This window comes from Leptosomus discolor, chromosome 1, assembly GCF_034619465.1.
Source record: "Leptosomus discolor isolate bLepDis1 chromosome 1, bLepDis1.hap2, whole genome shotgun sequence".
NCBI classification, from domain to species: domain Eukaryota; kingdom Metazoa; phylum Chordata; class Aves; order Leptosomiformes; family Leptosomidae; genus Leptosomus; species Leptosomus discolor.
Window position 1 is genome coordinate 180,646,943 of NC_141391.1, and position 18,070 is coordinate 180,665,012.

Genomic DNA, 18,070 nt, shown 5'->3' on the forward strand with positions numbered 1-18,070 from the left:
ATTTTTCATGTCTGTCACACATCCATCTGTATCTGTTTCTTTGTTGTTGTATTTGCCGTAGGATTACGAAAAGCTGATTCAGACATGGGCTAAGTTGCATGTAGGCAAAGATGTGGGCAACCAGTTTTGATAATTACCGTTTTACAGAATTGAGGAATACTGCAGACAATGAACTGCTTACCCTATATAAGCTTTGAGATTAAATAGGACTCGGGAGGCACTGGCAAATAAAGAGTATTTGACAGGTTAAAAGGCTTGCCATAAAGAACTGAGTGCATAAAGAGATGCTGTCTGGAGCACAGAAGGTGGCCTAGGCTTTATATGAGCTTTAAGTAAAACAAATATGTATATATTATTTTGTCAACTTGACATCTCTTTTGTTACTATGGTTTGTTCCCACTCCTAAAAGCATGCAGCAGTTTATTTAAAAACACTTCCTCTGCACTGTGTTCAAACTTGTCACAGCTTCCAAAAGCAGTGAAGTTTTGCTGACAGCTGAACTTAGTGAAAGTTATTGCACAGTCTCTGTGGACATACAGACTAAAGTCTTGCAGGGTAGGGGCTGAAAGTAGGAGAGTGTTTCACAAGGGCATGAGGAAGGTGCCAGGTTTATAGCCTGACTCCTGAAAGAAATGCATTCTGAAAGATCAGTTTTTTCACTAGGCCTGAGCTGTGCCGATTTGGACTAAATGTGTGTCATTTGGACTATAAGTAAGTGGGCAATGCCAGTATAAATATGCTGGTACTGGTATAATGTTTATGCAGCTCCTAGTGGCAGTGTTAGAATTATTTTATGAATCAAGTAAAGCTTGTTAGTGGAATTAAAAAGGATAACTATTGGCTGGAAATTTATACAACCTATTACTAAGATGCAAAAGTATGTTTTACTCTTTATGTTGTCCATGCCAGAGTTACACTTGTGCAAATATTTGATTTAGAAAAGGCAAATGGATTCTTCACCGAATGGATATCCCAGTCAGTGTGTACACCGTGCTTCAGTGACAAGGTCAGCCAGTCTTTGTGGTAAGTCATGCCCAGTAAGAAGAGCTGGTAGGATCCTAGCCTAAAGCAGTGAGCAGAGTAATCTGTGTGATTTCTGGAATGAACAGTACATTCTGTTCAGATCTTCTGAAGAGGAGAAGAATGTTATTAGGAGTAATAGAGTGACAGTTAAAGCAAGGAAAGAAAATTGTACACTGATGGAGGGAACTATTTTCCAGCTGTGAGATATGATGCATCCTGCGGAGCAGTCTCCAAAAGGAAAGTGATGGAGATGTCATCACTAGACACACTGAAAAATACGTGATATAATTTACTGCAAATAGCATTAGTACAGCACTGGAATGGAGGCAGGATAACTAACCTCATGACAAAATCACCATTCCTAACTTCTTGGCTTTGAACTTAGTGGTATGACTTTGCTTACTCTTATTTTTCCTGAAGCAAACTAAGCTCCTGTTTTCTAAACAGTTCAACATATTTTATTTACTTTTTATGCAACTTGAGTGACAGTCTCACTGTCTTAGCTATTAACCTTTATCATTGCCTTCCCCCAGCACATATGCAACTAGCTTCTGCTTTCCCTGGCATGCAGTAGAGAAGTTTGTAGTTGACATCCTCCCTTCCCCCAATCCCTGTCAACTGTAGTACCAGCAGCCTGGGCAGATGCTCCTGATCTGCTTTGCATTATGGTCTGCACAAGTAGAAGGTGATAGGTGTCTTCCTCGTGAGTACTCCTAGAAGATCATTATTCATATATATATATGTATATACACACACACACACACAGAGTGATGGGAAGGGGGAATATATGATTTTATTTCCCCTGATGGAAAAATCAGAAAGCTTTAAAAGAATGTAACAGCAGTTTCAAGCATCAGTTCTACTTTTTAATTTTCAAGCAGTCAGACTGCAGGGTTTTCCCCGCAGGGTTTTCTACGGAGGTTGGGCTGAGAAAGCGTAGGCCCAGTTGATGCACAAGAAAGTTGCTGTTAAGATCTGCTGGTACACTGGAGGTGCCATTCAGTATATGCACAGCTCAAATGACCAGTATATATTTCTTCTGTTGCATTTTAACCGTAAATGTAATAGCAGATCATACCACATGTCATCTTTTGTTAATATACAGTGAAATGCTGCCCGCCAGGAAGCTGATTGCCTTTTGTCCCAAGGAGGCATGGCAGTGGGCAGGCACAGCAGTCAGAAGCTTGGTGGCTTAGCTTGATGGCATCATCCAGGAGCCATGGCAGGGTTGGCTTGTCAGAACTTTCATCATCTTCTTAACATCAGTGTTCCTCTGTCAAGTTTGGCTCAAATATTCTTGAGGGATGCTGATTTAGCATTTACCAATGTAATTGAATCTCTTAATTATTAGAACTTTTTGAAGAAAACATTTTCGGTATTTTTTTTTCCAAAAAGCTTAGGTGTGGCCCCTTCACACAATGCCAACATGTGACTGCATGTCAAGAGTGGTGTGATGATCCTAAACACACATGCAGGGAGGACAACAAAACCTTGCTTTGGACCAAGATGCAATTCTTAACAAACCATGAGCGTTCAGAACAAAAACTGTAGCTCAAATGTCTGGAAATGTTTCCTCTCAGTGAGATCTGTGTCACTTAGGAATTTCCTTTTAAATGAAAAGCTTTATAGCCCCATCCTCTAGAATAAGGTTTTCTTCGGAAGTATATGTACAGAAAAATCCCACAGAGTTTTACAGAGGAAAATAATCTACATCCTCAGTTTCTTTGAGTTTTTTCACTGTCCCAGCTTCTTTAGTTTCTAGCTACTCTGGCTAAGCCTCACACGTTTCACTTACGTGATGCCTGTATTATTTCCAGAAACAATAAACAGAAGCTCAAGACAACAGCTTGAAGCCTAAAAGTATATAATGATTCAGTAATGATTCTGGTTTATGGCATTCAAGTTTAATCCTTAACAAATGCTTGATGTTGTATAAACAAAAAGACATATTTATCAGATTTGGAGTAGTTTGTGGTTGGGGTGTTGTTTAACTAGGATTACTTCTTTATTAGATAATCCACTGAAGTGAATTTCACTGTATGCTAATATCTCTTGAGACATATTTTCATCTTTCTGAAGTTCCTGGATGTTGTAGGTGGTCTTGGAAAGTTCTGAATTTTACTGAGCGAAATAGCTTTAGGACAAGGTATCATACTTAGCCATTTAGGAAACCAAACATTTCTATTCAGGTGCCTAAGCACAGGCTTTTAGGAAATTAACTTTGGACAAGCAAACTTGGAGGATATTCAGATCATTTTTCAAATGGTCAAGCTTGCTGAGGTATTGTAAATATCAATAGGAAATGGATTCATGGTTATGCATAATTACAGTACCCTGCTTCTCTTGCTTCTAGATTAAAACTGAGCTGCTACTGTAATAAGTAACCATATAATTCAGAAAAAAAGAGAATTAAATTTACATAAAGTATAATAAAATTGAATAAATTTTCACTTTAGAGAGACAGCACAGTTATTCGTTGGGGCTATAACTGTTAAATTGAAGTTTCTAAGAAAACCAGAGGACACATCTGCTAAATATGGGAAAGAAAATTACCAGAGGAGCTATTCTAACTCTTCCTTCTCATAATTCTTCCATGTCACACACACCAACAAATGTAACTTACAGAAGCATTTGAAACCCTATGTTTTCTTAATAAAGACTGCTGGAGAGCACTGAGCACAGAGTTTGATAAGAAAAGATTAAGATAAAGTACATTCATATTTGTCCTACTTGGAGCCTAGTTCATTAATGACTACTTTACATGCAGCTCTTAGGAAATTTTAGATATTTCTAAGCACTACTTCGAACACCAGCATTGCCATTTCAAAAATGAAGTCTCATCGGAAGTGATTGAAGCCATAGCTCTTAGAGGAACTTGAAAAATTATTATTCCTCTGCACCTGTAGGAGAAATTAATGGTTTCATTCATGGTTGGAGCTCCCATAACAAGTCTGAAAGGGTTAGCATATGGGCAAAGCAAATTGTTGACATTTTGTTGTTTCAGGAAGCATATACATTCAAAATCTGTACACCACACATCTGCTGAAAAAACTTAGCCAATTTTGTCTCTTTTTTCCACTGTTTATAGTCCATTATGCTCTGACACAGCTGTGGTGACATTGTGGTAACTGTGAATGTTCTAGGATGTTAGTTTTTCTCTAGACTTTTGCATTATTTAAAAGCAAAGCTTTTAAAAACATGCTCCTTTGCCAGGAAAAACACGTTCTCTGAGAAATTTTTTTCATTATTGTTGTCAATAACACTTACTAAGCATAAAACTTACACCATGCCAAAAACATTTCTGCCAAATCTTCCATCACCAGCCAAAGTAAAATACACATTATTCACTGCTTCCCGGCAAATTTCAATGTGGTTTATCAATTCACATGTATTCAGTAATACAGTTGTAAAACTTATCGGAGTTTTTAGAACTTCCATTTACCTTTATAAGCTTTAGTTTTGTTTTTTTTAAAAAAAAGGTCTGCATAGTAGTATTCGTGCTGCAATTCATTTACAGCTGTTTTAACTGTTACAGCTATTACAGATTCAGTTAAGTTGTGTTGGTGTCTGTCCACTTACTGATTGTGACTGCTACTCATTGTATTGATCGGGGTATTGCATAAATGTTGAAAGTTATTTAGTCAGTTCTCATTCAGAATTATTTGGCCTTTAAGTTCAGGGAGAAAGACTTGTCCACTGTCTTTAACAGAAGTACTCTCAGCTGGAAGCTGTAGGGCAGTGTGATAACCGTGCTTCAATTCCCTTCTTGATATTTTTTTCCTTTCGTATTGCTGTAGATCAACCTGAAAATTACATTTTCCAGAATTTGTAACTTCAGAGAAAATATTTATGCATTTTTGCCAGAAACAAAGAACTGGAATTGAGGAGATGAGCTTACATGGAATCAGGGGCATTTTTCTAGAGTGGTCTTGATGACTTTGTAGTGGCTGGGCTGCTCACAGGGATACACGGGGGATCTTGAGTTCAGATTTCCTTTTCTGCCTGATCTGGCACAGGGCTTGGAATTGATTGTGGAGGAGATAGCTTTAATCTGTTTTACTTTGTATGGCATACCTAAAACACCAGTCAAAGCCAGCAAGCAAGACTGAATCACTGTGTAGCTGGGAGTTTGGGCACTCATCTATGAATGTAAGACTGGGGTTTGAGTCCCTGCTCCAGTAAATATTTCGGCTTTCTTACAGGATGGAAGATCTTTAACAAAAAGATCTGAGTTTAGAAGAGATTAAGTTGCTGCAGGAATGGTCCTAAAAGTTGTGCTGACACTCTGTGTAAGCCTTCCTCAACTTCAGAGCTTCTGTAAACCACAGACATCAGTGGATACATGTTTATTTTTATCTGTGAAAGCCTCCAGCTGCAAGCTGTGGGGATGACCAAGAATGCCATAGCTCAGAATTTACCGGCTGTCGCTGGTATAATACTGTGCCAGAATTTATGCTTTTAGATGGTGCTGAGCTTTATGGAATTTAAAGATAAAATTCAGGATAAGTTTCAGATATAGGAAGTATGAGAACCTATGGTATTTTGTGCTGTACTGGCAGGATTCATAAAAATCTGTTGCTTTTAGTGAAAAATATTCTTCATTATAAAGTTAAGGTATGGCAAATTTCTGTGAATGGGATGTTGCAGATCTAGGAATGCCTGAAGTAATAACTGTAGTAATAGCTGTGACCCTGGTGCTTTTAATTTTTGAGAAACTAATCTTGGGGATGTTCTTCTCCCAGCTGTAATTATCCTATTGACAAATTGTTGTGTTGTCATCCTCTTCCTCTGTACAGGTATGTGTTTTTCTAGTAGTCTGGGATGCGTGCTATCCCCAATGGTGTCAGCAACAACACATGCAGTCAATTTACTCTTCCCGTACACAGAGACAGCTGGAGGTATAGACAGCTGAAGATGTAATGTGCTTCCTTGTGGAGTCACATTAGTTGGAGATGCTTCACCATGGGAACATTTGAGGAACACCTCAGATTTCACTTGCTTGGGTTCTGAAGTCTGCTTAGGAGCTACATGGTCAAACTCTGAAAAGGTTTAAATTCAGTTCTCCCTTGGCCAAAGAACGGCTTATCCTGTTGTGAGACGTAAGTAAGCTCTTGAAGAATGAGAATGAAAAACTGAAAGATGGAAACTCTCTGTTCTCCCTCATAATGCTTTCATATCTACTGTTGAAAAAATTTAATATAGCTTCCGAGCTCCTCAATACTAAAAATTTCCCCTGCATTTGAAATGCCTCACTTAGAAATTTGGTGCCACATTGTTTCCCCTGCTCCCAGAGGAATGCACGCTTTGCAGGAGAGAAGCAGTGGCGACACAGAACTGAGAATGAGCGTTGTGTGGGAGAGACAACATACAACAGTGAAGGATCTTTACATTTCCTCTCCACGTAGGATGGCCAAAGTGGCAGCCACTGAGTTGTTCAGTAGCTGTTCCCAGTGGGGCGGGAAGAAGCTTCCCCTTCGTATCCAACAGGACACAGTTGTCCTTAGTTGCCTTCTGGGGCCACCTGGTGCTGCAGAGGGTTTGGACACGTTTACTGGGTTCGGTAGTTATCACCTGGATGTGTGGCAGCAGCAGTGAAGGAAACATCCCTTGACCCGTTGTGAAGACTTGAAGGGGTGAGTGCTCTGAGGCTTTACCACATCTGTAAACAACATCCTTGTGTCTATAGCTTTCACGGCCACCTTGAGAGACACTCAAATGGTTTGGCGGCCATAAACTGCCTGACACGTTGCATGTCTAGACTTGCTGTTGAGGAAATATCTTTAGGCTTTCCTTTTATTTCCTCCTATGTGCCCCCAGATGGAGTCCTTCAAAGGATATTAAACTGAATACAGTAAATATCTAAAGATTTCATATGGTCATTTTGCTAGCATTTGCAAGCACATATATCTATACACATTGTCCAGTGTATAATATTTGTAGGGTCACATTACGGTTGGTTTGTAACAGTGTATAGAGTCCTTAGTCTTGGACAGAGCAACCCCTTGTATAGTAAGAGCAACGCAGAATGATATAAATGGGTCACAGCATGGTTCTTAGCTCAAAGAATGAATCATTCAGTTACAGGATAGAGATGACACCAGGTTAAAAATAGGCAGGAAAGTGCAAAAAGCTGTGTGTCTGCCTCACAGTCAATAGCTAAAGGCAGTAAGTGTACAGTAATAGCTGTAAGCAGTATGATTACTTGCTTGTCCACTTGATCATTATCTTTGCAGTCTTTAATTAGAAAAATTCTGTGCAGAGGTTTGAAAGGATGATGCATGAGCTACTGTTACTGGTACTTGGGGCTATTGCTTTCATGAGGACAACCAAAAGGAGAAAATGGGAAGATCATTTTGCTTTGCTGGTTCAGAATCTCAGTAACCTGCAAGATGTTCCCTCCAAGATTACCACTGTGTTTGCCAGGAAGGAGGTGAATTAACACAGTGGGCATCTTGTTCACTATTGCACGTTGGCCATTGCAAACAATACACAAGTATGTTTGGGGGGGGGGGGAATTACCCCCAACTATTAACAGCATAAGAGGGTTTGTTTCCTGCAGTCACTGAGCAAAGAGATCTGCTGGCATAGCAGTCACCTTAATATGACCTACTGACTTGCTGGAAGTTGTTGACTGTGGGCTGTCTAATCTCTTAGCCACAGAAAACTAGAAGAAAGAAACCAAAAAGAACGAGTGATGCATTTAATGCAGCTCCAAGAATGTATCCGCATAGCTATGTTAGTCCCTGTGGTGAACCTGGCCACCCCCAGTGCCGTTCCTCCAGCAGCAGGCAGGAGCTGGTGCAGGGTTTGCAGCTTTCTCATCTGCCAGTTCCAGGCAAAGGATTTCCATGCTCAGGGATGACATAGTTTGGGCTGTGAATTCTTTACAGACTATGGCTTGCTCCCCAATGGTGATCAGATTATACTAGTATTAGGGGTGTAGCTAGGTGAGATTTGTGTTTCTGAATCTAGCCTTTTTCTCCCTCAGATTTGTATTTGTGCCTTCTTAAATATGTCGTACCTTTACCTAATTTTCAGTTATTGTCTCCCATTGTGGGGCAATGCTTCATAACCATTTGCTTCTGTGCTTTTTCAGAGTGTTGGCTTGCTGGGTTGGGTTTTGTCTCCACAAAGTCTATCTGTGCTGTAGAGGGGGAAGCTGGTAATACAAAATCAGACAACTCCCTCTAGGTACTGCTATTCATGAGACAACCTTGCATGTTTTAAGACTGTCCCTGCTAACTATAGAACAGATGGGGACATCAAGAAATTATAATTTGATAATAAATTCTTGTGGCCACACATACAAATTTGCTAATACATACAAACAGATTTTTCCCTTCTTGACAGCATGAATACTGTCTGACATATCAGGGCTTCCGTGTCTGTTTAGTTTCTCTGTTCTTTAGGATGTCATCTATTTCTACATCTGTCTGCTTTTTATATTACTTTTCTGTCTCAAATAAGCATCTCAATAAGATAAGGCTGTTAGCATTCTTTATCCAGTTGGCTATATTTGTTTTCCTTTGCTTCTGGGAATCCTTTACACTGATTTCTAGTTATGTTGCAGTGTGATTTTACTGTTAAATGGGCACTGAAATAGAATTCCTTCCTGTCCTGGGAACAGCTTCCTAATCCACCAAAGATGCAATGTTCTTTCCCAATAATAATGAGGCCTATTTTGCATTAATAAGGGTTCAAAAGTTTATGGAGCAACCTTTTTTTGCTGTGAAAGTCTGTAGACAGATTAAGAAATGTAATACAATTGCATGCCTACAGTACCTAAACTATATAAATACCTGAGAAATACTTCTACCTGAGAAGTCTTCAACATTAATATGCTTGAATTATGATACTAGGTTACTCACATATGCAGTCTCCGTTACCTTTAGTACCTGCCAGTTGTTATGTAGAAAATACTAGACTTTTTGCTCAGGCTCCCTAGTAAGTAATTTGAACATGCACTCCCTTTCCCTCATTGGTGCCGTTAACCAGAAAGATTTGCAGGCTTGTTCTTTATTCTGAACTCAGGATAACGGCAGGTACTCACAGTGCAATATTGGGAAAATCCTATTCCAGGAAGAGAATGTAGCTGGATTTACTCATTTGTTCAGTGACAAAGATTCAATGAAAAAGGTCTGGTTGTGGAAATTCTTCTTTCCTTTTTTCCCCTCTCTCCAATCTGATGAAAAGGATTCGTATGTAATAAGTCTGACCAGGAGAGGACTGTTTTGTTCTGTAAATTGATAGATTTTTTCAGAGGTAGGGCATGCATTCAAATAGAGCCCAAAAGTCGTCACCATCCATTGGTTCCTGGGAAATTGTAATATATTTCCTGCCCACTTTTTAATAGAAAAATGCTGTCACATTCAACACCTACAAGTAAGTAGTAATGGATGGGACATGTAAGCCATATGCTATTGATGAGCTCTATTTTTTTTGTATTGTTCTGAGTTAGAAAGGCTGTTTGGAGAACCTTGTCTTGCGTTTGAGCTCAGCAGTGCCTTTTCTATGAAAGAAAAAATCGTAATCCTGCTTCCTTCAGAAGCTCTAGTTCAGTCTTTAATTTTTGTCTTTAATGAGGGGATGTATATTCTGCATATGCAATAATAGTAGCTTTACCACTTTCCTCAAATGGAATAATATGTCTACCTTTTTTTTGAATTGTGTAGCTGGATCTATGTTAATATTTTTTCATGCTTCTGGATTTCCTGGAGCTGACAGCTTTATTTTCTTGGAGTTTGTACTAGCATACAGTGTAGTCAAGACAGTTGTCTTCCTCATTGTAACAGTGTAGTCCTAAAGCAATGGGAGTTCATTTTATTGTAGAAAAAGCCAATTATATTTGCTGTTGGGGTGTTATACCAATACATGTTTGTTATGGTTTGAACCCGGCCAGCAGCCAAACACCACTGAGCTGCTCACTCACCCTCCCCAGCCCCAGACCATGGGGGATGGAATTGGAGGGTAGAGGTAAGGAGACTTGTAGGTTGAGATAAAAACAATTTAATAATTGAAATATTATAATAATGATAGAATATACAAACGAGTGATGCATAATGTAGTTGCTCACCAGCTGCTGACCAATGCTCAGCCCCTTCCTGGCTAGTGATCCTGGAGGAGAGAAAATCCCAGAACCACATCCCAGAAGAGCTTCCCGGCCCACCCTCATCTGTATACTGAGCATGACATTGTATGATACGGAATATTCCATTGGCCAGTTGTAGTCCCCTGCTCTGGCCTTGCTCCCTCCCAGCTTCTTGTGCACCTGCGCACTCATAAGACATGGGAAGCTGAAAAGTTCCTGATTTCCTCGCAACAACTGAAAACATCAGGATATTATCAGCATTCTTCCCATACCAATTCCCATACTGAATCCAAAACACAGGACTATTCTAGCTACTAAGAAGAAAAATGAGCTCTATCCCAGCTGAAAGCAGGACAATGCTCTTCATTACTTCATTTTCATCAAGGTTCATGGCTATAAAACAATATTTTGCCTTTTATAAAACAATATTTTTCCTTTTTCTTTTTTTTTTTTTTTTTTAAATTAATTTAGGGTTTTTTTTGTTACTGCATCAACCTAACAGTAGCAGAGATCATTGCAGAGGTTCTGGTTTTAAAAGCCAGCCAGCTCTTCTAGATGCTTCTTTCTGAGACCTGGTTTTAAATTATGCTGACCAAACCCTTATCTCCCTTGTATGAAAATGGACTGCTGTCTTTGATGCAAGTTTCTAAAGGAGTTTGAGACTTTGCAAGACATAAATAGTGTAATCATCAAAGAAGGCTTATAATGTCAAGAGTGTCAGCTGAAAAGAAAAACTGATTCTCCAGAAAATGTTTATATGGTTCTACTTGATTGGAGGATGCTATACCAGATAACGTAGCCTTTGATTTCTTTACTCATTGATCTGTAGCATGTAAGCATGTATTCGTGCACATGCTGTAAACGCATTGGTCCTTTGCAACCTGGAGAAAAATACGTAAATAGAAGGCTTTGATAATATTTTAAAGTGTTTGAGCACTTGATTAAAGGACAAGCAAGACAGAAGCCTAATTTCTTCAGATTAATTTCTTTTGATTGAAATAATAAAATGGATAATAGTTTTTCTTCTCTTTTGTTCTCATTTCTTTCCTGAGCTTATAGCTTGTCCTTTTTAAAACTACGACATAGTTGATTTTTCCGTACCTTCATTCTGCTCTTAAGAGGGATGTAGAAGTGACTCACTTCCTTCCTGATGCTGCCTTTGATTAATGACTCATCTGCGCATCCCACCATTTGTGGTCTCTTATGCGCTGAGGTTGATCCGTAGGTGTTCCACATAGCCTCCTATTTAGGCACAGACTGTTACAGTGCCATTCTTCAGGCATAAATGTGCCTGGCCTATTTGGCAACAGCTTTCTGATATTTTCCCCTGTTGTTATGACAGAAAAGGAACTACCCACTGACAGATCCCAAAGGAAAAGGAATGCATCTTTACAGCCAGAATATTCAAAAGCTTCTGGAAACCTTTCATTCCTGAACCAGGGTGGTACCTCTCTCACTTGAGAGTTTGACATGTGAAGCTTCTTAACATGAGAAAAAGGAAATTTCTATGATTACGTTAAAACCGAAAAGGCCTTTGTATATCAAGCCTATCATCAAGTAAGCATTATCTCCAATTTTAATTTTACCTCATCCTTTTCAGCACTGCTATTCAGAGCCTTTGTTGAGTCTAAACATGACATTGAGCATTGAGTCAGCATTCAGAAATACCCATCCTCATCTAGCTCAAAGCAGCTCTTGGGCTCTGCATTTCTAGTTCACACAGTATTGGGGTAAAAATTACATTGGTTTTAACGTTGTATTTAGCAGTAACTGAAAGTGTTGCTTGTTTCTGTTTAGATGAGAGTCCTTATACAAAGTCTGCAAACCAGGCAAAGGCACCTGATGGAGCACTGTCTGTGAGGAGACAGAGTATTCCAGGTAAGACCTGCTTTGCTTTTTATAACACTTAACTTGTTTCTGAACAGCAAGGTAATACTAATCAAAATCCAACTAGTTATAAAAAGCAAATGAATTACAGTTACTACCAAGCAACTTTATAATGAAGAGGGAGCTGTAAGGAGATCCCGCAGTTAGGTTACCTCGAGCGCTTGCTATGAAGAACATCCCTGTGTCTCTGTCTTTTGCAGCAGATTTCAGACATTGATCACAACAACCCTTCCATCAGAGGCTTGCATATATTCAGGCCCCAAGAAATCTGTTCTTTGATATATGGTTTTGATTGTGTAGGAAGATTGGTTCATATTTTCCCATGCTGATAGGACAGGCTCAGAAATCTAGCAGAGCAACACTCTGTCAGAGTTCTCATCTTCACGTGGTTTTCTGCCACGCATATGCCCATCCTTGTCTTTTCTGTTATCGCATCACACAAAGCTGGACCACTAGATCAATGGTTAAAATATGTGATCTTTGGACCTGTGTCTCTTCTAATTACCTCGAACAAGCCTGCAAAATATGCCCATGAAAAGCAAGTTTTATATATATTATGCAGCAATCTAAAGGGATTTTCACCTCAAGTAAAATTTTGGAGATCTTTTAATGAAAACAAATGAACATTGACAAAGGTTGTGCACAGGCGGAATAACTGATGTTGCCGTTCTCGCCTCAAGCAACATAACCTCTGACTCGAAGGGAAAATGTATTGCGATAGAAATCAGAAACTGTAAGGTCATGTCACCCACCTTCTAATGACTAATGTTAATAGTCTCTGCTCTCCGTGGCCTTATTATTGAACAAAGACATACAACCCACAGGGAGGCTATGAGTACAGGGGATGGAGCTCAGACCTTTACCACTGCCAGGCTCAGATCTCATCCAAATAGCTGTAGTGTTTCTGAAGGGCCAAAGTACATGTTTTGCAAATGTTTTGTGGGCGTATTTGTATGTGTGAGAGCGAGCAAGCTGGATGATTTACTGTTGCTTATAATAAACATTTTTGTCTGTTGAAAACATCTTAGTAATTTAAAGATGTTATTTTTATGGTAGAATCATGAAGATCATAACCATTGTGAAATGACGTGACTGCAGTGTCCAGTGTGCAGTTATTGTTATGAGAAAATCTTTAATTATACAAACACCAAACAGGTTTTTTTTAATCCAGTCAATACAAGTCAAGAGTCGTCATTCTTCAGAGTGAATTAAGACCTCTGTAAGGGTGCCTTTTCACGTTATGCTTTAGCTCATTGGTCACTAGTACTTAACATACTAAGTATCTACCTTTTTTTTTTTGAAATCTGAATTTTTTCACTGTGAACTTACTAATTGTCATTCATGGTGTGGTTACTGTATTTATAAAACACTTATGCTAAGGTCTGAATGCAGACTGAAGTTCATGGTTTCACATGACGTTTTGAGAACTGATGATTTTCACTTGTGTTCTTTAAAGAGAAGATTTGATGAACGTTGAACTGGTGCAATTTTTCTTTAGAGCATTTGATAAGATTAGGAATTTCAGGTGTTGAATAGTTGTCATGACCAATGATCGTTTATTTTGAAGTTTTTTAAATTCGCTGTATATTCTGGAGTTTTTGAGAGCACTGCAGATAAATCTTTCCTGTGTGCTCTGCATAAATCACAGTTTGTTCAGAGAGATAATACTGACAAGTGTTTGGTGAGATGTACTCTGTTTCATTTCAGCTGTTCTGAAAAAACTGATCTAAGCTTATGCATGTTATTCAGCGTTTAGTATACTGAAGACATTTATCTTAATGCATTGTTGCATTTCCAGACCTTAGGAGCACCAAGGGATAAATGAGATAGAGGTGGTTGGATATTTGAAAAAAAAAAAATTAAAAAATAAAAATTCTTCATGCCCTGACAAATTCACATTCTAGCACAGTGGATGTTGAGGGTTTTGATACATAAATAGGTTTGTAAAGCGAAGTTCTATATAGAGAAGTGACTTGAACGTTTAGGAAATGACTGAAGTTTCTGAAAATAACCTGTGAACATTTGTGTCACTTGGTCACTGAGAAAATTTGACCCCACATTTCATAGGTAAGCTAGCACCTTGTAAATAACATCTTCTTGCTTGTCTGTGGGCAATGTATTCACATTATGGATTAATCTTGACACAGGCATCCTAGCTAGCCAGCTTGGCTTAGCAGTGGGAAGTGTACTACTAGTATTAACTAGTAGCATTAACTGTTTTGAGACCAAAAGTAGTACAGCCACTTTTTCTTGGGGGCAGGATCATGCTCTGATGGTATGTAGGTCAGCTCCAAATAGCTTTTGAATTGGAAGATACGATGCAGTGAACCTGGTAAATTCTTCTAGACCTGGATGGAGACATGTCAGCTGGAGTTACTGTCAGTAATCCTTACATGGAGAGCGTACACTGTATGGAAAGCATTGATTTCTATTCCCCCCAGATGGTATGCCTGATAAAACATCACATTCCTGAAGTGCTGTTTTTTCAAGCTTGAAGCATGGCAGTGCCTTTGACAGCATAGCTGTCTAATCCACTTGACGCTCTGTCATTCCTGAGACGTGGACAGCAGATGTCCTATTCCCAAGGAACGCTCTGGCCTTTGAATCAGCCAAGAGAAAACTTTTGGTTTTTAGCAAGGTAAATGAGGTTATACTGAGCTTTGCACAGGTTTGAACAGTCTGTGGAAAAAACACTAGTGAAAATATATATCCAAGATGCATGATGTAAATCTTACAGCGTAGTGTTGGATCGTGTCGTCTCCCTGTGTCTGGTGAAAGTTCCTTCTCATGACATTTGAATTCACTTTAAAGGATTCCAGTGCTCCTTTCTTTGGCCAGATAGCAAAAAGGGGAGCTTTTGATGCCAGTTGTAAACCCCAAGAGGTTGTTTTTGTCCTTCCATGCGAAACTGTATTGAAAGTGTAGTATTGATGAGCAAAGATTGAATGCACAGAGAAGTAATATAATTCTATAGAGGTTACGTGGAGCTCAGGCTTGATTTATTTTACAGGGAAAAATGTTGAAATAATAATTTTATAATTAAAGTCAAATGAGCACATACAGTGAGATCAGTGCACTGAGTTTAATTCCTTTTATCCCCAGAAGCAGGGAATGGATTAAGCATCTCTCTGGAGCAGAACTTGCTTGCTTAAGATGCAGAATGCATTATTCATGTGATGAGACTGCATGTCATATTTATCATGTCTTCACATGGCGCAAAATCAACAAGCAACAGATCCTTTCAAAGGGGTTTGCAGAATTGCTGAAATTATAGTTAATTCAAATTATATGCATTAATATAATTACAGTTTGAAACTTGAACTTCATTTTGCAGATGTGTAGGTGTTCAGTTACAGTTAAATACATGATTGTTTGAAACATTATTTAGCTTTACAGTCAGAATTTCTTAACGTAAAAGTGAATCTTGAGGTAACGCCAGCATGACAAGCAACCTGCAAAGTAAGAGACAGATTTTCTCCTCTGAACATTTAAATTTAGACTGTCAACCAGTATATAATGAAACCTTATTGCTACTCTACCCATGTGATAGGTTACAGAAGCCGAGGGGGGGTGTACTATCACTGTCAGACTAGTACTTAGACACATAGATGAAAGCAACATGTTTCAAAATTCACGGGTAAGACCCTTCCCTCGGAATCACAGGTGCAGTTAAGAACATCTGTCATTTAAAAATAAAGTATTTGATACTCACTTGTTAGCTAACCTCTTGAATCCCTAGGTTTAGATGTCCATAGTTCCCATTGAGTTCCTGGGCTGAGGTTTCCTCCCGGCTTGCTGAGGGTCTGAAGCGGTGCCTAGCCGAGGGGAAGCATTAGGTCAATAGCACTTCAGTCAAAGATGTCATTCCTATGGTTGCTTATTCCTGAGGGAACTTTAAAAAGGGCATCAAATATTCCAACCGTACTGATACGATGTCAAGAGCTGATGACACTGTTAAAGACACTCTTTGAAATCAAGGAGACTAACATACACTTGAAAATAAGCATGTTCTCAGTGCTGTCCTGAACATGGACAGGTGGAATAGCTGCTCACATGCTTCTCGGACTAAAATCCAATGCCCTGTTGTCTGTTTTAACAACATGGAGAGATCTGTCGACACTAATGCTGTGCAAATTGTTCACTTCGTTTATTTATTTGTCTATTTTCAATTCACTCACTGAAAACTGAGGGGATGGAAGGGAAAGAAATGACCTGACTGTGCATAAAAATAATTCCTCCATGAAACAGAAAAAAGACACCATAAATTTTAGGCTGATTAAAATATTTCATTAAATCTGCAACAAAGGTTTCGTTTTATTTTTAGTCCAATTCTGTACGTGCTTTTTATTGAGTTTTAAAAGTTCCTATTATTTTAAAAAAGAAAATAGTCAAAATCCCCACAGTTTTTAAAAAGCTGAAGTGTTTCAGCTTCTCAGTGTTTTATTATTGTTGGCTGAAGTCATTAGTAAGTTTCAGTTAAATTCTACAAATAGTTTTGGTTGGGTTGAAAGTCTGTTTTTTTAGGGAAAGCTAGTTTGTACCCAATCTATTTGACATTAAATTTAAAAAATCAGTACTTTTTACTTCTTGCATCTTCCAACTCAGACATCTGCATTATGGGAGACTTCTAGAAGTGTGAAGTTTTATTGCCTGAAGTGGTCAAGGGCTCAAAACAACTATAGTGCAAACCATAGCCTGGGACAGCTATTTGAATTATCTGTGAATTAGGAGATTTAGTTTAGCTAAGAGGATTGCAGTCATGTAGCTGTCTCTCTCCTAAGTAAATTCTTGTTCAAAGAACCAGCACCAAATAACACGGAGACATAGTGGGAGTATTTCCTCAAACAGAGGAAATTTCCTTTTCTCTGAGACAGAAGAATAACACAGCTGCCTGCCTTCTGCTCTGCTCAGTGCACCAAGCAAAAGGTCCTTGAAGTCTTGTCCGTCATCATGTCGGCTTTGATCCGCTGTTGTTTTACCTCCCTCATAACCCTTGTGCTCCAGCTATGACGGCCCCTGGACCCACAGGAGCCATTACGCCTTCCCAAATCTCATTCCAGCCACCTTCTACTCCACAGTGATACCCGATCTTCTGAATAGGCAAATTGTCTGTGTTTATGGTGAGAGTGCATGCCAACCCTTATGGAGAAGAGCAGAAAGGACCAAACCTAGATGTTTTAAATCATTCCCTTGACATTTTCTACACCATGGGGAGCCTGTGTTTCTCTCTAGCCAATGTTTTCATTATTTGTGGTTTGCAAGTTTTGTATGCAGTCGCGGGGCTGTACTAACAGGTCAGTTGGTAAAGTAGGTCACTCTACTCTGAAGAAAAATTGTCAAGACTTTGAAGTCTGAAATTAAAGTCACCAGATTTTTCCGTTCCTTTGTACGTGCATGAATACTGCACTTTCTTTCCACACTACCTGATTCTTTGAAGCATGCTATAATACAGGTTTTCTCTTTCAGCATGGTGTTTGATCTTAAAAACAGGGCTAACCATCAAACTGGAGGAAAAAGCATAGAGTGAATGTACAGCCCTGAGTGCATCCTCTGCAGTGGCTCAACCTCTGGTATTGCTGTTATTAGCAGTTTTGCAGACTTGTTTTTGGAGAGTTTGGTAACAGAGTTTTAATGCAAAAATGAAATGTTAAACAAACATCATTTTAGGGTAGGCTGAATTTTGAACTACTGAGCTAGAAGGGAGCATGTGCAAATCCAAGAACCTTAAAATGCGATGCAAGGGTAATATTTACAGAGCTGATACTAAAAAAATAATTACTGTATGATGTAGTGTCCTCAGTAATTGCTTAGGACACAAAATTTTCATAGTGGAAGTCATGAAATACTAAATTATTGTAATAAAAATAATAATTAATATCCTGGGAATTATCAAGCTCTGAAATGTTTAAATATACAATGCATATGTCAGTAGAAAGCAGTGAGGCAGTTTTCTTCTGATCCATCCTTGGCTCTGAAAACATACAGGTGCTAGAGAGCTGTTTACAAAACCACAAAAGTATGCCTTTTTTTCCCCCTCCCTCACCCACAGCCTGCCATGGTACAGCAAATGTT

General features: G+C 38.9%; 1 protein-coding gene across 10 annotated transcripts in view; it reads left to right on the forward strand.

The window, feature by feature from the left end:
* The window catches only part of GRIP1 (glutamate receptor interacting protein 1), a 234,344-nt gene that overhangs the window by 111,270 nt on the left and 105,004 nt on the right, over positions 1-18,070 (forward strand). For all 10 annotated transcript variants that reach the window (XM_086472047.1, XM_086472071.1, XM_086472030.1 and 7 more), the window contains exon 2: positions 11,909-11,989. In XM_086472047.1, the coding sequence (XP_086328173.1) occupies positions 11,909-11,989 (81 nt within the window). The remainder of the gene's footprint in view (positions 1-11,908; positions 11,990-18,070) is intronic.